The 20638-nt window shown below is 35.6% G+C and overlaps 2 protein-coding genes across 2 annotated transcripts; both read left to right on the top strand.

The window, feature by feature from the left end:
• Nucleotides 1-382: 382 nt before the first annotated feature.
• Nucleotides 383-4280, top strand: LOC117122650 (tubulin beta chain-like). Its single transcript, XM_033268327.1, has one exon. It carries the CDS (start codon nucleotides 2153-2155, stop codon nucleotides 3410-3412), a length of 1260 nt encoding a protein of 419 aa, XP_033124218.1. The 5' UTR covers nucleotides 383-2152; the 3' UTR covers nucleotides 3413-4280.
• An 8797-nt stretch (nucleotides 4281-13077) lies between these two features.
• On the top strand, nucleotides 13078-13796 carry LOC117122653 (tubulin beta chain-like). The gene has a single exon (XM_033268332.1). It carries the CDS (start codon nucleotides 13182-13184, stop codon nucleotides 13746-13748), a length of 567 nt encoding a protein of 188 aa, XP_033124223.1. The 5' UTR covers nucleotides 13078-13181; the 3' UTR covers nucleotides 13749-13796.
• Nucleotides 13797-20638: the final 6842 nt, after the last annotated feature.

Raw genomic sequence — 20638 nt, 5'->3', positions numbered from 1 at the left:
GTAATAAAGACAATGCAATTTACGAAATGGCAGCGGCAGAAATATGGGGTACTAAAGTGTCGACACCCCCCTCTTGAAAAAGTGTACCGGCCGTCAATGTTAATTTGGCAGCAAAGCAAAAATAGCACGTTTAAGCCTTATTTCCATAAAAATCGCTACACGCTATCGCCGACTCCTTTGGCCGCCCTAATTGGTCAGTTGAATAAAGCCTTCCATAAAAATCGCAGACTCCTTCGGTGACGCTGATTGGTCAGTTGGATCAAGGAGCGTTCCCGGTTGAGCCGGGGACTGTATTGTACCTGTACCAAGCTTGAGGGAACCTTCCCGACTACTTCGGGGACACGCAGTACAAGGATTGTAGTAAAAACGCTGCGGCGATTGTGTAACGATTCTATGGACACCGATTTTTATGGACCTATGCCTCACATTACCCTTTTAATTTTATTAAACCACGGAGCAGTCTTATTACATTAGTAGGCCTACGGCTGCTCCCTGATTGAATCATTTTAATTTCTTTAAATTTAGCGTTTCTCTTGTCACTTTTTATTCTCTTTATCTCACTATTAAAAACGTACTTCTTTTTTATTTATTTATCTCGTTCTCTACATCTGACATCATTACGATTGTCTTTGTCAATTTTCTTTTCTCGTTAGCCTTAAAGTTACAATATCAGTTTCAGTATAAGCCTAATGTGTTACTATTAGTTGCCTTTGTTGAATGTATCTCTACGTTTGAAGTTTAATCTATTATCGTTAAAAGATCGTGTTCCTAGCCTTTAAAATGTATGTGGCTATCTGGTCTCTCCATGTAAGCTATTGTTTATCAAATTTTCATACTAAAAAAGATAAAATAAATACGTAATTCGCCTACTAATTAGGTATTTAGTGGCATAAGTAGATTACTACCGTACCATATAGCGATAATACCAGTACTGTAATGTAAATCGTAACCAAATTATTCCACGTAAGTGTCTGACAATTCACATCATCCGTGTACTACACAAATCATCCAATGATATATCCCATAACAGGGCCTACGCAATGTTAGGGTTTGTCAATATGATTTGGGTTTTATTCATAGTAAATTGATTTTAGAATCAATCCAGCGGAAACATTTCAAAACCCAAGGGCATCAAACCTGGTGCATCTTCTGCTGTGTTTCCTTCATTCATTTTTAAAGATAATTCATACTTCCGTGAAATTGTTGAAGTGTAAATTTACATCATCCTTGACAAGTATAACGTGAATCACTCGATCAAAATTAACAGTAAAAAGATCGTTAATTTTTCCGGTCCTGAGTAAAATACAGAAATGGTTAAGTGATTCCAGAGCATTTTTGATAGATTTCAGTACTAACGCACTACCAATGTCAATTAAAGATCGGGGTCGGAATGAAAAAGAATGCTGAACACATACTTCTCAGAGACGTGTGGCGTATCTAGGGGATGTACATGCCTCTTCCCCTACGTCTCCCATCGAATATGTTGAAGGCAAAAAAGATCACGCTCAAGTACTTAACAAAACACCTTCATTTCCCTCACTAAAGCTTCGAGTCCCCACTTCGGCTTCGCCCCCACCACCAGCCTCCTCCCATTTTGAAGACTCTTAGATAGGCCAACGCCACTGCTGAGAGAAGGATTTTTCCATAGCGGGTATTCGTTGGTTGAACGGAATGCTTGGGGAAGAAACATTGTCCCTCGTACATACGCGACTGGATACAATACCATTTACTGTATGAAATTAATATTACAAACGAATGAATATTGCGATACACCACAGGAAACGGTCGTTTGCTCTATTAGTATTAGTACGCTTAATATTTCTGGCTGAGGATCCGATTCAAATTAAGCTCGTATGTTTGATGATTCGTAAGTTGTTTAGAATATATCTATGTTGAACAAAAAATGGAGAATCATGAAAGTTTCCTTAGCATAATCTGCCAACATCTTCAGACTGTAATTTTTCAACATAAAAGGAAAATTATCTAAACAATATCAATTTGGAACCAGATAAATTTATCATGTTTTTTGGTAGTAATATATATGAAATACCGTACCGATACGTCTTAATCACGTGCACGTTTTTCAATCTAACACTAGCAATAACTGTATTTTTTTTCTTTTCTGAAACTGTAGTTCTGGGAACAGGTTACGATGGAACATGGAATCAGTTCTACTGGAACCTATCAAGGAACTTCCGAACTGGAACTACGTCGAGCTAATGTCTACTTCAACGAAGAGTCACGTGGCATATTTACTCCAAGAGCTGTCCTTGTTGATCTTGAACCTGGTACAATGGATGCGGCGAGATCGGGTGACTATGGGTCTCTGTTTAAACCAGAAAACTTCATATTTGCACAGAATGGTGCGGGGAACAACTGGGCCAAAGGATTTTATACAGATGGAGCTGATCTTATTGATGAAGTCATGGATGTTGTCCGGAGTGAGGCTGAGTCATGTGATTGCCTTCAAGGTTTCCAGATAACACATTCACTTGGAGGTGGAACTGGTTCGGGGTTGGGTACCCTGCTGATGAGTAAACTACAAGAAGAGTTTCCAGACAGAGTGTTGGCATCATACAGTGTTCTGCCATCGCCTGGTGCGTCGGCTACCATTGTCGAACCTTATAACAGCGGATTATCTATGCACCAATTGATAGACCACTCAGATATGACGTTCTGCATTGACAACCAAGCTCTTGCAGAAATCTGCACTCGAACTTTGAAGCTGACGTCACCCACATACTCGCAAATGAACCAGCTGATAGCAAATACTATGTGTGGAGTTACTACGTGCTTACGGTTCCCGGGCCAGCTAAATGCTGGTCTAAGGAAACTCGCCGTCAACATGATTCCTTTCCCACGTCTCCATTTTTTCATGACAAGTTTTGCTCCTCTTATGTGCTTTGACAACCGCGTTTATAACGCAGATACTATATCCATGTTGACGAAACAAATATTTAACGCCCGTAATATGATGACAGCCTGTGACCCAAGACACGGACGCTACCTGAGCGCCGCTGCTGTTTATCGAGGGAATGTTTCCGTTTGTGAAGTAGACCAGGAAATTCAAGGCGTTCAAAACAAAAAGAGTAATTACTTTGTTGATTGGATTCCAGACAACATTAAGACTGCTGTATGCAATATAGCGCCACCAAACTTTAAGAAAACGGCAACATTTATGGGAAATAATACAGCTATTTCTGAAATTATAAGGCGAGTTTCAGAGCAATTCACCATGATGTTTAAACGAAGAGTGTATTTACATTCTTATTTTAATGAAGGTATGGATGAATTGGAGTTCAAAGAGACCGAATCAAGTCTTAGTGATATTGTGTCCGAGTACCAGCAGTACGAAATTGTTGGAGTTGATGATGACGACGACTCGGAACTGGATGATGAAATGGAGTATTGAACAAGATCCATATTGGTAGGCCTATTAGACGGTACATACTCAGATTTGACGAGCAAAGCAAAAACACTATACGCCTGGATGGGCTGTACCAGGATCTTAGATTATACTCAGAAGGAACATCAACCCTGCACCTCGCCCCAGTGCCTCATACGCCCACAAACAATATTGGGTAAAATTTCCTGCCTGGGGTCGGGGAAATTCACTGTGGATGAGTCTAATGGAATCGAATTTATAGGGGGTAGCGAAATCCATTTGACACCACAAATAGTGTATCTCCATCATTTCACTACTGACGCGTTGTGTCGGTCTCTGTTTAAAACAAAATGTTTTGCAAATGTCTTCCTCAAGGTCGGTCTTATGGGTACTTTCTATCGTTCCTTTGTCTGCGTTTAGCTAGCCTAAGAATATACAGTTTTTTAAATGAATCTGTACATACACATACCAAAATAATTTATAATTTATATTTATATTGTCTGTATTTATTATTCTAGAAATATGTGAATCAGGTAGTGGCAGCAGAGACGTATTATCGCGTCATTAACATTTCGTCATCATTCATGCATTGAAATACAGGAACGAGTCGTTATAAAGCATAGTATTAGGCCAATTTATTCTCAGTGCCACAGAATCTTCTCCGACTCGCGTAACAATGTACGCTTACTTAGCGGTTTTTTAATTGCTTCTATAGATCATAATATTTATTATTTTCCTGAGAAATTATCCCTTTTAGTAAATTCCTATGCTTGTAGTCCACAAGTTAAACTATATATTTTGTAATAGATCACGGATATCCCAATTGAAATGATGAGCCATGGGCCGTCTTCAAAAGAAGAAACAGAATCGACTGTAATTAGATAATAGGCCTATGCCTAATCTATGTCTAGATATGTACAAGCAAAAGTAATATTGTGAAGTATAGGGCCTATTTATGCATTTGAAAAATAACTCGGATTACCAATCAGAACGAGTCATCTTCATTATCGTCATTAGTGCTTAAACATTATGAAATATAGGCCTATACATTATAGGCCTATACGAGCTGAATATGGTCGTTTTAAAATATGAATTTTAACATTTTTTGCAATTTTCAAACTTTATATATACAGTTGGCCCTCCAATTCAAGACCACCCTCGGGACCTGAAATTGTTTGGTGGTCTCGGGGTTGTTCTCCAATTAGAGGGCTAGTTTTGTGTTAAAAAGGTTGAAGATTGTTATTTTGGTCTTTGGAAAAGTGGTTTCGAATTGAAGGGTCTCAGAATTAGAGGAGTCCCGAATTGGAGGGCGCATTGTATTCATATGCTTAACGCAACATTTCTTTTTTTTTTAATTTAACGAATCTTGCCTGATTTTATAAATCACTATCTGCAACTTACCCGACTATATTCTCTTCTGTGCAATAATTCCCCTGGCTTCTGGACCCCATTGGAAATAATTGTGGTGCACAAATACTAGACTTAAAGGGCCTACCAAGCACTCAAATAAAAAAAAACAAACAAAGTGTTATATATCTTTCTAACTTTTATTGTCGTTTATAACCACTGTCGGTGAAATATAAATTATGTGGACTTCTTGCGTATAAATTCCGAACACGTTTCCTCCAAGCATTGATAACAGACATCAAGTCTAAACTAGTATATATTACCATAATTATGTCACCTCGGACTATCGGTTCAGTACAAAGTAAGGGAACTCAAATTTCTAGAGTAGGCCCTACACAAATGCACTAATGAAAACATGGATGATCTAATGAGTCTTTTACTTTACACGATGACTTCGAACGTTATTGAAGACATACATTTTATACAAATAACATCACAAATATAAATCAAAGTAATGCTCATGTGATGAAAAAATCTAGCAAACAACATTGAATATGTCTATTTAAAATATTAAAACAACATTAGAGATAATTCTAAACGATTATAAAGATGTAGGCCTATTATTAACACAGGCAAAGAGTCATATCATTTAAAGTCATATCATTTAAACGAGAAAGCACAATTAAAATATTTTCAAAACATTCATAAACAATATTAAAGTTGTAGCTTTGAAACATGTAATAAAAAAAAACAAAAAAAAAAAAAAAAACGGCAACTCTAACAGTTGTGCACAAAATTCTTTACAAGCATCACACTTTAACGGATACAAGCTATTTCAGCGTCAAAACAAGAATAATTTTAAAAAGCCAAAAACAGCTTCTAAATTGCTAGTTTAATAAATTACTATGCAATTTTGTAAAGACTTGTAGAAGTGCAGTTAATTGGGGAAAGGACAGTAATATATACAATTCCCTTACTACTGCAGAACACAATTCTCACTATAAACAATATCACTACCGTATTACATAAACTGCTCAATTTCTGTAACATCTATATAGCCTGATAGGTATTGAATTGCACGCCATCGTATTGTGATTCAATATTTCGAAATTAATTATGTCATCGTCAGTAATGAAAAAATCATTCATATTTACAGGTTTATATGCACAAATACCAAAAGTGTTAAACTAAGCAAAACATTACCTTTAGAGGTGACATAACAGTGATCAATCACTGTTCACCTACTAGAAGAAATGGTGAGTGACATCCAACCATCCATGTTCGCTTCTTAATGTTATCAGAGGAGGAGCAGTCGCAAAAGATGGCATGATGAACTGGTTGCTAAACTGCATTAATGTTGCGATCTGTTGTGACATGGAATCTGTGGTTTTCAGAATCTTCCGTCAGTGTTCACTCATTTTTACGTCTGATTTGAACCCTAAATAATCTATTATTCAATATAAGCCACTCATTAAAATAGTTCGGCAGATTTCTAAATCTTTAGGTATAGCCTAGAATTCGGATTTTGTATTTGGTAATATACAGTGGGGAATGCGATTCTGAATTTTACTAACGATATTTCAACTGTTTGTACGATAAAAGCTATCTGTGGCTATGTTAAAAATAAATACATTTAATAATAATAATAATATCAAATTGAATACTAGATGGATTTTATGGATCATTAGTATTGACCCCGTTGTTTGAAAGATTAAGTGTGGAATTTGGAGAAAAGTTATGGAATAATTGTGACTAAATTTCTCAGAATATTTTGTTATAAAGTATCCTTAATTTTCTATGCACACTTAAAATAGCTATTTTCGCATGACTAATTATTGTAAACCTATGTTTTTATTAATACCCCAGAAGTTCTGCATGTCATTAATTGTCCAGCACTTTACAGCATTGATTATAAAATTCGCAGTCTATCGGGTCAAAGAGAGAAGGTACATATTCAATGCTAGGATGTTACCGGACTCTCCACATGGAAAACTTTGTTTACAAGATGGGCATGTTGCATTTATTAATGTACCTATAAATTCAGTAACCAAAGATTCAGTGTTACACTTTGGGCACGTGTATCTGGCTTGCTGCAATCCTTGCAATTTACGAATCAAATCTGCTGCTACTTGGGCTCCGTGTTGTTGATGATATTGCTTTTCACTGTCAAGTAGATCATCTTCGGTCCAGTAGACATCGATGAATTTAAGGTCCAGAACATCGGCACTTTGAACTCTGAAGAAACCCATATCTCCCCAGTCATCTCCCCACGAATTCATAAAATACAGGCATTCACTGTTAAAGCCTGTTAAAACAACTGCATGTCCACTCAACTGTTCACTTCCACGTCTTCTTCGTATGTCCAGTTCACTTTTACTGAGAATTCCAGTTGAATTGTTGCTGTAGAACTCAGCGAATATCTTCCATTCTGAATCAGTAAGATGAAATATGGCAACCACTGGTCTGTTTTTAGTGATCGCTTCCAAGGCACCAACAACTTTAACCTTTTCACAATGTAGATTGTACTTTGGACAAATCGTTTTCAGAACTTCATATGTAGCTGCTCCGTCTGATCCATGAAGACTAACCATTTCATCCCGCAGTGTTTTAAATTCGGGATAACCATCACGCCTTCCAAGAATACGCTTCAGAGACAAGTGAAGAACCGCAGCTGATGCGTGGGCATAGCAAGTACCCCCAACTTGCTTTTCTTGTGCTTTGAATCCGGTTATGCTTTGATTGATGTAAATATCCAGCGATACCGAGGTAAGCATATCGGAAAGCACTTCCCGAGAACAAACAACATTTCGCGCTAGATCACAAACTTCATTAATGTGTTCAGGATGGTTAACCTGCAGAAACAACCTGGTTTCATTGTTTTCGAAATCAACTTTCCAACCTTGTTTTATGAAGACTGTTTTTGGGATTGATTGTGTTGTGATGGTTGAAGACAGATTGAATAAAAACTGAGCACCATTTTCCCATAGTTGGTCGGACTTATTAAAAAGGTGTCGCGGATCAATATTTCGTGATCTTGTAATATAGCAACTTACAACAGTAACTCCAACCTCTTTGAGCTCCCTTTTAATCGTCTCAATGTCCCCCCGATCGTTTGGCATTCCGTCTGATATGATGAATAAAAGCTTCTTTTTGTACTTTGCGTTACGAAATAACGGCGTTGCCTGACGAAGTGCCTCAAACAAAGGCGTGTCGCCATAAATGAATGGCCTAACAATTTCCTTCAACTTTTTTATTCTTTGTGAATCCAGTTGTCTGCGATCATCAATGCATCCATTAATAATGGTCGATGCTTTTTTAGCTGACAAAATACTTTCTGATTCAACGTCTTTCATCAATAATGAAAATATCTTGTCTTGCACCTTTTCAATATCTTTTTTTGTTGCCTGCTTAAATTTTGTGACTGTAGATGCATAAAACCAAGAAACACCAATACTAAGAGAATGTCCGAAGTCTCCAGGTTCCGTCCAGTCTCTACAAGCTGCTGGTAGACAATCTTGGGCAACTTTCTTTGCAAATTGTGTCTCGGCTTGTAGTTTACTGAACACTGCTGAAGCCATTTCATGTGAAACTACAGACTCTACAGTATCAGTTTGTGCCCATTTGCGTACCTGACTTGCTCCGTTTCTTTCTAGGATTGAGTATATACCATCTAAAATATCATCATACGAAACATTACTGCGACCAGCTATATCCTTAAATGGTTCTATTGTTCTCAGCACGTCAAATAGTTTAGATTTGAACATTGCACCCACGCCAACAGCAAACACTTCACTCTCAGAAGACAAGTCGTGTTTGATAAGGTTATCCATGACTTCAAATACTGAATTCACCCACTCCCCTCCTTCTTGCTGTACTTCACCAGCATTCTCCGCCATTGATCCAGAAACGTCCAGAAGCATTCCTGTCAAACTTGCCATATTAAACGAATCTGTAAAATAATATAAAGATAAACTAGATAATGATTGTTGTTAATCTTTATAACCGATTTTAAAAATTATTTAAAACTTCCACACGATGTCACGTGTGGCGCACAGTGTAACATCTGGACGGCAAAAGTTTGAGTGGACTTGTTGTTTACTGTGTGAATTTCCAAAATGAAGACCACTTTGAAAGAAACTCATCGCACTTTTTTTTCGCACGGATTATATGTTAAGAAAAATAGCTTTTTAATATTGAATAATTCCCTGAATTTATCTACAAAACAAAGAATCGAAAACTTTAAAATTAATAAAACGTATTGAGAGATAGTCCTAGATGAGTCACTTTATTATGACGACACCTCATGGTAAAAACACGTGTAATGCATAAGAAAATTGAGGATGTTCAAAAATATCTCGCCCTATTGATACCTCTCTATATGTAAATTGTACAGAATTAAGGTTTGGATAAAATGCTAATTTTGAATTGATACAAAACATCATTTTTTGACATCTTTAACCTGAGAAAACTATACAAGCTTTAACAAAGTACAGTACACACATTTATTTCGCTCGAATTTACATTCAAATACAAGCTCGCTATTATAATTTCCAATTTGAATGCAGATTTAAGCATTGATAGATTCTATATAGCAAAAATAAGAAGTCCGACACCGTTGATTACGGTACAGTAACCAACCATATTGATCTTGATAAACAGTGTAGGCCACAGGTGGGCAAAGAGCGGCCAGACAGTGAATGTTTTTCCGCCCGCGAATGTGAATTTAAATCCCTATGTGTACGGCCCGCCAAATAACATTGGCCGGAAAACACCTTGTTTTTTACGGCCCGACACCGATCATATGTAAAAAGTAATATTAAAACTGGGAATAAAGGGATGTAAAAGCAGTGCTTGGAGGTTTTTAGAAGCGCACTGGGGAAAGATTGGGTGCGGCCCCTCGGTGTTAAATCAGAAATTCACTTTGGCCTTCCGACTGATTTTTATGCCAACCCCTGGTGTAGGCCTATATTTTGCCGGCTAAAACTCGAATCCTCTAGGTTTGGGTTTGATCTTTTGTTTAAATCACTGCTATGCCACCTACTAGAGGTAATTTTTTGATTGGTTAAACATTTTTGGTACTAGTGCATATAAGCTTTGCTAATATGGATAATTTTTCATTCCTTATGATGACATAATTAATGTCGAAATATTGAATCCCAACACGATGGCGTGTATTTCAATACTTGGAGTATGTATTATTATACTTTCTAATGATCAAAGATACCTACAAAAACAAAGAAAGCTCTTTTGAAGCTCCGAGCCCATTGCTAAGCAAAGGGTGTAGTCTATGTATAGCGAACGCTTCTTTAAACAATAGGATAGACCAGTTTCGGGAGCTGTCAATAATGTTAGTACTAGAAAATATTAAACCTAATTTATTACTTACATTACAGACGACATTATCATTTTCAAGTATACCCTGTAATCCTAAAACATATTGGAATGCCTCACAGTTTTTAACATGATCAAATATAACACTATCAGATCGCGAAGAATGTTCTTTAAGTCTAGTTATTAAGCACCTATCTGTCTTACCAATATAATCACTATTGCAGCCTGAACATTTAAAATGATAGACAACAGAACTTCCGTACTCCTTAGGGGTTTGATCCTTAGTAGATATAAAATGAGAAACATTTTTATACTGCCATAAAGTTATGAATTTTACCTCTTTAATTAAGTGTTTCTTGTATAAGAGACAGCCTCCACACACACACACACACCTACATACATACATCGCTATAGTATTTTAATTTGTCCACACATTCAATATCTGAATCTAAGACAACCTAAAAGTTGCCTTAGATGTGGATAGATGTAATACAGTAGTAGCGTATAGTAGATAGATACTAAATACAATGTTTATGAACTTTACGCATATTTACATTTTGAGAATAATAAACGCACAAAACCATCTAATGGGAGCATAAACACACAAAAACCACCCAACGTAAGCTAACGAGATCATGAACTCACAATAAACATCTAACGAGAGCTTGAATGAATGAAACCATCTAACGAGAGCATCAACAACAAAAAAGCAAAAGCAAAAGAAAATGGATTTCTTACCATCGATCTCTTTCTCCATCGTCCATATTACGTGTGTTACAAGTGACGTCATATTGCTGGCAATGTGCCAATGTGAACTGTAACTTGTCGGACTGCTTTGGAAATCCACATCATGAATGCATGATCCTATCGAAAAAGGCATAATAATTACATTATTAGGAATTGTTTCCTATTACCACTGTTGAGGCAGAAATAATTTTTAAAAAAATTATATTTCTGAATAAAAAGCCGACCAACCGTCGGTCCTTTTAAAGCGATGAATGTCATTTAGAAATCTATAAATTTTCTGTTCCTTTTTTTAGACCACTCGTTAGAGCTAGTACCGGTAATCTTATGCCATCGTGTTTGGGGACAAAACATTTGTTGCTATCGGAAGCTTCAGTTCTCAGTATATTTGTCTGTAATCAGTGATATATTGAGGAGAAAGCTTGGGAAATTAAAAGTATGAATGTTTTTGGGGAAAACTGATGAGGAAATTTGTGAAATGTATGTTTTTAGAATACCCAACATCTTGAACATAGGCCGATTTACATGGGAAATCGTGTTGTTAAATTAGTCTGGAAAACTCTCACTCGGTGTGGATTTACCTTCACTCTACAACGATTGGAGCCACAGAATTTATACCCATAATCCTTGTCAGAAGTGTTTGCTTTTTATCTGCATGGGCTTGTCCATAAATTTTTAATTACCATTACCAGTAGCACACAAAATAATTATTTCAAATAATTTGTCAGCTTACCTTTGATGAATTTGAAGTTGATAATTTCAAAAAGCTGAGTACAGTACTTAAATTTCAATTTAAAAATCTAAGTACTGTACACATGGTACAGTCAGAAGGAGCAAACAATGGTAGGGGAGAAACGCAAACTACTCATTCAGAGGTTCAAACACATGTTTTTAAACTGCGCAGGTCACTAAGCACCTCCCTGTTGTTTCTCACTCACGACATGTATCTTAGTATGAAGGACCTTATAAACTGTCTCTTATACACATCTAGATGTGTATAAGAGACAGGATGCGCACGTACGACATTGCTAATGGCCATAAGATGACCAAAAACAATGGTAATTTGTGAAAACAATTTCAGGAACCCAAAATATGTAAAAGAACCTATTTCTAGCTTCCATACGTGCTGCGCAAGTAAAAGTTCACGCATAGTGGAAAATTAAAAAATTTGGAATGCTCAAAATGGCCTGAAACGTGCTCTAATTTATTCAAAAAGTGATTTCGAGCATTTTTAAAGTTTGACGCACGTGTGCGCATCTCGTCATGTGTACATCCTTTAGAAGAGATGATTAGATTACGAGATCCTTCATTTCGTCATGCCTAATTCTTTTAGAAGAGATGATCAGATGACGAGATCTTGAATCTCGTCATGTGTACATCCTTTAGAAGAGATGATTAGATGACGAGATCCTGGATCTCGTCATATGTACATCCTTTAGAAGAGATGATTGGATGACGAGATCCTGGATCTCGTCATGTGTACATCATTTAGAAAAAAATGATCAGATGTCAAAGATCCTGGATCTCGTCATCTAAACATCTGGAAGGTCACTATAAGTTTCCGTACTTTCCTACTGAGAAGCAGTTGCTTTGTTGGATCCCAAACATCGCGGGAGGCGTTTTATGGGTGACGCTACTGTAGGTTCTTGAATAATTAAGTAGCAATAGAAATTGAATATTGATTTTACGCTTACCTTAAAAAACGCCAAGACTACCGTATGCAATACCGGTATAGCGCCACCAAACTTACGAAAACGGCAACATTTTATTTTTTCGACAATTATTGAGAGGGCGACTCTAACAGCAATTTCAAAACAATTCAAATCCTGATATTAAAAAAATTAGGCCTAATAGTATATTCCATAGTTAAAGACATTAAAATTACAAAACTAACGAATTGCATTCAAAAACAATGAACACTAATAAAACAAAAACAAATTATTGCACTCAAAAAAAAAAAAAAAATAAATAAAAAATAAAAACGAGTAATGTGTTTATGTAACTTATTTTAAACTTTTTAATCTTGCCAAGTAAACCAATTTTCGGTATATTTTCTTATAACGGACAATAAAAGTTCTTTAATCTTGAATCTTAAACACAAATTAAAATTTAACTTTAAAATATAAAAAGATAAATCGTTAAAACTAATAAAATGCAATTAATTGCTATTTAAAATGGATATAAATTTTGACATAAAACAATTTAATGAAACGTAATATCAAGGATATTAATGATATTAAGAAAAGACATGTCTTTGTTAATCAAAACTTTTTAAAATATTGAAGATGTGGACGAGGAACAAAAATCCAAACATGTAGGCTACGGGATCATTTGTAGATCCCTAAATGCTGGTCTAAGGAAACTCGCCGTCAACATGATTCCTTTCCCACGTCTCCATTTTTTCATGACAAGTTTTGCTCCTCTTATGTGCTTTGACAACCGCGTTTATAACGCAGATACTGTATCCATGTTGACGAAACAAATATTTAACGCCCGTAATATGATGACAGCCTGTGACCCAAGACACGGACGCTACCTGAGCGCCGCTGCTGTTTATCGAGGGAATGTTTCCGTTTGTGAAGTAGACCAGGAAATTCAAGGCGTTCAAAACAAAAAGAGTAATTACTTTGTTGATTGGATTCCATACAACGTTAAGACAGCTGTATGCAATATAGCGCCACCAAACTTTAAGAAAACGGCAACATTTATTGGAAATAATACAGCTATTTCTGAAATTATAAGGCGAGTTTCAGAGCAATTCACCATGATGTTAAAACGAAGAGTGTATTTACATTCTTATTTTAATGAAGGTATGGATGAATTGGAGTTCAAAGAGACCGAATCAAGCCTCAGTGATATTGTGTCCGAGTACCAGCAGTACGAAATTGTTGGAGTTGATGATGACGACGACTCGGAACTGGATGATGAAATGGAGTATTGAACAAGATCCATATTGGGAGGCCTATTAGACGGTACATACTCAGATTTGACGAGCAAAGCAAAAACACTATACGCCTGGATGGGCTGTACCAGGATCTTAGATTATACTCTGAAGGAACATCAACCCTGCACCTCGCCCCAGTGCCTCATACGCCCACAAACAATATTGGGTAAAATTCCCTGCCTGGGGTCAGGGAAATTCACTGTGGATGAGTTTGATGGAATCGAATTTATAGGGGGTAGCGAAATCCATTTGACACCACAAATAGTGTATCTCCATCATTTCACTACTGATGCGTTGTGTCGGTCTCTGTTTAAAACAAAATGTTTTGCAAATGTCTTCCTCAAGGTCGGACTTATGGGTACTTTCTATCGTTCCTTTGTCTGCTTTTAGCTAGCCTAAGAATATACAGTTTTTTAAATGAATCTGTACATACACATAAATTATTTAAAATAATTTATAATTTATATTTATATTGTCTGTATTTATTATTCTAGACATATGTGAATCAGGTAGTGGCAGCAGAGACGTATTATCGCGTCATGAACATTTCGTCATCATCCATGCATTGAAATACAGGAACCAGTCGTTATAAACCATAGTATTAGGCCAATTTCTTCTCAGTGCCACAGAAACTTCTCCGACTCGCGTAACAATGTACGCTTACTTAGCGGTTTTTTTAATTGCTTCTATAGATCATAATATGTATTTTTTCCTGAGAAATTATCCCTTTTAGTAAATTCTTATGCTTGTAGTCCACAAGTTAAACTATATATTTTGTAATAGATCACGGATATCCCAATTGAAATGATGAGCCTTGGGCCGTCTTCAAAAGAAGAAACAGCATCGACTGTAATTAGATAATAGGCCTATGCCTAATCTATGTCTAGATATGTACAAGCAAAAGTAAGATTGTGAAGTATATAGGGCCTATTTATGCATTTGAAAAATAACTCGGATCACCAATCAGAACGAGTCATCTTCATTATCGTCATTAGTGCTTAAATATTATGAAATATAGGCCTATACATTGTAGGCCTATACGAGCTGAATATGATCGTTTTAAAATATGAATTTTAATATTTTTTTGCAATTTTCAAACTTTATATATACAGTTGGCCCAAACAGTTGGTCCCAAACATTTCTTTTTTTTTTTAATTTAACGAATCTTGCCTGATTTTATAAATCACTATCTGTAACTTACCCGACTATATTCTCTTCTGTGCAATAATTCCCCTGGCTTCTGGACCCCATTGGAAATAATTGTGGTGCACAAATACTAGACTTAAAGGGCCTACCAAGCACTCAAATTAAAAAAAAAAACAAACAAATTGTTATATATCTTTCTAACTTTTATTGTCGTTTATAACCACTGTCGGTGAAATACAAATTATGTGAATTTCTTGCGTATAAATTCCGAACACGTTTCCTCCAAGCATTGATAACAGACATCAAGTCTAAACTAGTATATAATACCATAATTATGTCACCTCGGACTATCGGTTCAGTGCAAAGTAAGGGAACTCAAATTTCTAGAGTAGGTCATACACAAATGCACTAATAAAAACATGGATGATCTAATGAGTCTTTTACTTTACACCATGACTTCGAACGTTATTGAAGACATACATTTTATACAAATATCATCACAAATATATGTAACAATAAACTATAAACAATAAACACTATAAACAAATTAATGCTCATGTGATGAAAAAATCTAGCAAACAACATTGAATATGTCTATTTAAAATATTAAAACAACATTAGAGATAATTCTAAACGATTTTAAAGATGTAGGCCTATTATTAACACAGGCAAAGAACTATAAAGTCATATCATTTAAACGAGAAAGCACAATTAAAAATATTTTCAAAACATTCATAAACAATATTAAAGTTGTAGCTTTGAAACATGTAATAATAAAAAAAAAACAAAAAAAAAACGGCAACTCTAACAGTTGTGCACAAAATTCTTTACAAGCATCACACTTTAACGGATACAAGCTATTTCAGCGTCAAAACAAGAATAATTTTAAAAAGCCAAAAACAGCTTCTAAATTGCTAGTTTAATAAATTACTATGCAATTTTGTAAAGACTTGTAGAAGTGCAGTTAATTGGGGAAAGGACAGTAATATATACAATTCTCTTACTACTGCAGAACAAAATTCTCACTATAAACAATATCACTACCGTATTACATAAACTGCTCAATTTCTGTAACATCTATACAGCCTGATAGGCCTACTCTAAGTATTGAAATGCACGCCATCGTATTGTGATTCAATATTTCGAAATTAATTATGTCATCGTCAGTAATGACAAAATCATTCATATTTACAGGTTTATATGCACAAATACCAAAAGTGTTAAACTAAGCAAAACATTACCTTTAGAGGTGACATAACAGTGATCAATCACTGTTCACCTACTAGAAGAAACGGTGGGTGACATCCAACCATCCATGTTCGCTTCTTAATGTTATCAGAGGAGGAGCAGTCGCAAAAGATGGCATGATGAACTGGTTGCTAAACTGCATTAATGTTGCGATCTGTTGTGACATGGAATCTGTGGTTTTCAGAATCTTCCGTCAGTGTTCACTCATTTTTACGTCTGATTTGAACCCTAAATAATCTATTATTCAATATAAGCCCTCATTAAAATAGTTCGGCAGATTTCTAAACTTTTAGGTATAGCCTAGAATTCGGATTTTGTATTTGGTAATATACAGTGGGGAATGCGATTCTGAATTTTACTAACGATATTTCAACTGTTTGTACGATAAAAGCTATCTGTGGCTATGTTAAAAATAAATACATTTAATAATAATAATATCAAATTGAATACTAGATGGATTTTATGGATCATTAGTATTGACCCCGTTGTTTAAAAGATTAAGTGTGGAATTGGGAGAAAAGTTGAATAATTGTAACTAAATTTCTCAGAATATTTTGTTATAATGTATCCTTAATTTTCTATGCACACTTAAAATAGCTATTTTCGCATGACTAATTATTGTAAACCTATGTTTTTATTAATACCCCAGAAGTTCTGCATGTCATTAATTGTCCAGCACTTTACAGCATTGATTATAAAATTCGCAGTCTATCGGGTCAAAGAGAGAAGGTACATATTCAATGCTAGGATGTTACCGGACTCTCCACATGGAAAACTTTGTTTACAAGATGGGCACTTTGCATTTATTAATGTACCTGTAAATTCAGTCACCAAAGATTCAATGTTACACTTTGGACACGTGTATCTGGCTTGCTGCAATCCTTGCAATTTACGAATCAAATCTGCTGCTATTTGGGCTCCGTGCTGTTTATGATATTGCTTTTCACTGTCAAGTAAATCATCTTCGGTCCAGTTGACATCGATGAATTTAAGATCCAGAACATCAGCGCTTTGAACTCTGAAGAAACCCATATCTCCCCAGTCATCTCCCCACGAATTCATAAGATACAGGCATTCACTGTTAAAGCTTGTTAAAACAACTGCATGTCCACTCAACTGTTCACTTCCACGTCTTCTTCGTATGTCCAGTTCACTTTTACTGAGAATTCCAGTTGAATTGTTGCTGTAGAACTCAGCGAATATCTTCCATTCTGAATCAGTAAGATGAAATATGGCAACCACTGGTCTGTTTTTAGTGATCGCTTCCAAGGCACCAACAACTTTAACCTTTTCACAATGTAGATTGTACTTTGGACAAATCGTTTTCAGAACTTCATATGTAGCTGCTCCGTCTGACTTATAACTATCAACTATTTCATCTCGCAGTGTTTTAAATTCGGGATAACCATCATGCCTTCCACGAATACGCTTCAGAGACAAGTGAAGAACCGCAGCTGATGCGTGGGCATAGCAAGTACCCCCAACTTGCTTTTCTTGCGCTTTGAATCCGGTTATGCTTTGATTGATGTAAATATCCAGCGATACTGAGGTAAGCATATCGGAAAGCACTTCCCGGGAACAAACAACATTTCGCGCTAGATCACAAACTTCATTAATGTGTTCAGGATGGTTAACCTGCAGAAACAACCTGGTTTCATTGTTTTCGAAATCAACTTTCCAACCTTTTTTATGAAGACTGTTCTTGGGAGTAATTGTGTTGTGATGGTTGAAGACAGATTGAATAAAAACTGAGCACCATTTTCCCATAGTTGGTCGGACTTATTAAAATAAGTAAATGAGTCTTTAATGACTTTTAAGTCCTTCAAAATTCAAGGTTTTTCTCCTCTTAAAAACGGTCAGGTAAACTCATTCATATTACAATAAATATGCCTATTATGTGTGTATACATACATACATAAAACAAATGAGTGCTGTAGTTGCATTCATGTTCCCGACTTCTAATTTTCCCATTGTAACAAAAAAAAAAAAAAATCCCATTTTAACAAAAAAAAAAAAAAAAAAAAAAAAAAAAAATCAGCTCACAGGTCCTGTCCCTCCTTCTTTTCTTTTTTTTTATTTTTCTTTTCTTTTTCCCTTTCCTTTTTTTTCCGATATGAAGGGGTTGGGGGTCCCAGCTTTTCCCCTTTCACCTAAATCCGCCTCTGCAAGCTGAGTTATGTTGAGAAATAATTCGTAATTTCAAATTACAAAATCGTAATTTCGAATTACATTGGTAATTAAGAATTACTAATTCGAAATTACAAGTTACCTAATTCGAAATTACGAATTACTAATTCGAAATTACTAGCTTGTAATTCGAAATTACGAATTACTAATTCGAAATTACGAATTACTAATTCGAAATTACGAATTCGTAATTCGAAAATTACGAATCAGTAATAGGAGATACTTTTTTATCCCTTGTTTCGCGTACTTATTTTTTTAAAGATTATCGAAGGAGGGTGGAATAAAAATAAAAATAAGATTTTATTTTCTTATTTAGCAAATAGTTTTCCTAAAATCATCCAGATGGAGGAGAATATAAAAATAAAATGTTATTGGTGAATGTAAAATAGGATGGTTAAATGCTTCAAATTTATATAATTAGGAAGAAATATACATATTTTATCTTTGAAAATTTCAAGGCAGCGGAGGGCGTAATAAAAATAAAGACAATTTATTTTTTCTGAAATTTCCGCTTTTTCGTGGCGGTGGGAGCGCTAATTGGCCCAAAAATAAAATTTTTGGCCAATTTCGCTAAACAATGTATAAAACTAATTACTAATTTGAAAGCACGAATTATACTAAATCAAAATTACGAATTACTACCTCGAAATTTCGAATTAGTAGTGAATTCTAACATACTTCTTTGGCACAAATTGGTTTTCGTAGGAAATGTATTATACTCGTTTGTTTATGTAGGCCTATGTACGCCAAGCGTTCTCTATCAATTGATAAAATGACATGCTCACATTTAGATGAATGAAAGACTCGACTCGCATGATCGATTTGTAGCTGTGGATATTTGCATTGGTTTTTTTTTTTGGTTTTTTTTGTTCTTAATCGCTGGTAAATCGTACAAAGAGTAAACGCTATACTTTCCGGCGATCAGATGCGTCAGAAATTATCGTGTCGTAATCGTCTCCAGTGTAAATAGGGCTTAAAGCTTAAATAAGAACAAAATTGAGGTTGCTGTAAAGTTTCAAATGCCGTTTTTAACCAACAGCTGAGCCTGGGCAAAATTTGCGGTTCTTAAAAAAAAAAGTGTATGCTACTTTATATATTTATTATCGGGTACATGTTTTATAGCTTGGTGGTTAGGAATAGATGCTTACCTTTTATTCCCGTCTGTGTTGCAGTTTTTTTTTGGTTTTTTTTTTATTTCTCACGACTAAAACAACTCCGCTCTTGATGAAACAAGTAGTTAAAGCCCAAAATATGATGAAACATGGACTATCGGTACTCGAATGCCGCTGCTGTTTATCGAGGAAATGTTTCCGTTTGTGAAGTAGGCCCTGTACCAGGATTATAAGTGTTCAAAATAGAAGCAGTTGCTTTGTTGTATCCCAGGCAACGCGGTAAGCGTTATGGGCGACACTGCTGCAGGTTTACGAATAATTATAATAAGTAGCAATAGAAATTGAATATTCATTTTACTTTAACGCCAAGACTACTGTATGCATTGTAGCGCCACCAAACTTACAAAAACGGCAACATATTTATTTCTTCGACAATTTTTGAGAAGGTGACTCTAAAGGCCTGTTTATACTTCAACGATAACTATAACGATAACTTAGCCAAAAAGCGATTGTTTATTTAGAAAACAAAAGAAATAAGAGAGGCTTTTACACTAGGACGATACGATAACGATTTATCGTGTATACGATAACAAAATATTTTTATAAAATCAAATCAGATGACGTCATAATCATGGAAAAACGATAACATCGTTGCTACTACTACGATTTAATATTTTCCATGATTATGACGTCATCTGATTTGATTTTTCAAAAAATGTTGTTATCGCATAACTGATCAATCGTTATCGAATCGTTCTAGTGTAAAAACGTCTCTTATTTCTTTTATTTTCTATATGAACAATTGCTTTTTAGCTTTTTTTTTTTTTATCGTTATCGTTATTGTTGAAGTATAAACAGGCCTTAAAGCTACGTTCACATCGCGCACGGAACACGGTTGTTCGGGTTAGGTACGTATGCGTTCGATTGGTACGAACCAAGCAAGCTTGTTGCTGATTGGTCCACAAAAAAAAACCGTAAGCGCAAACATCACCACCAAAAATAGGTGCTCAAGCATTAAGCTACGTTTACATCAAGCCCGGATATATACATGTATATATACATATACGTATATATACATGCACACACACACACACACACATATATATATATATATATATACAGAAGGTCAGAACTTGTATCGAAATGCCGCCACGAAAACAAGCACTACCTCCGAACAGCTACTCCGACGTCCGC

The sequence above is a fragment of the Anneissia japonica genome, unplaced genomic scaffold (assembly GCF_011630105.1).
Source record: "Anneissia japonica isolate Jap-2015-1 unplaced genomic scaffold, ASM1163010v1 scaffold287945_len1679841_cov205, whole genome shotgun sequence".
Taxonomy (NCBI): domain Eukaryota; kingdom Metazoa; phylum Echinodermata; class Crinoidea; order Comatulida; family Comatulidae; genus Anneissia; species Anneissia japonica.
Note: the sequence above shows the minus strand (reverse complement) of the source record. Positions and strands in the feature narration are given on the sequence as shown.

Coding starts and splice junctions, on each gene's coding strand:
- LOC117122650 (XM_033268327.1), top strand. CDS start 2,153: ATGGAACATGGAATCAGTTCTACTGGAACCTATCAAGGAACTTCCGAA.
- LOC117122653 (XM_033268332.1), top strand. CDS start 13,182: ATGATTCCTTTCCCACGTCTCCATTTTTTCATGACAAGTTTTGCTCCT.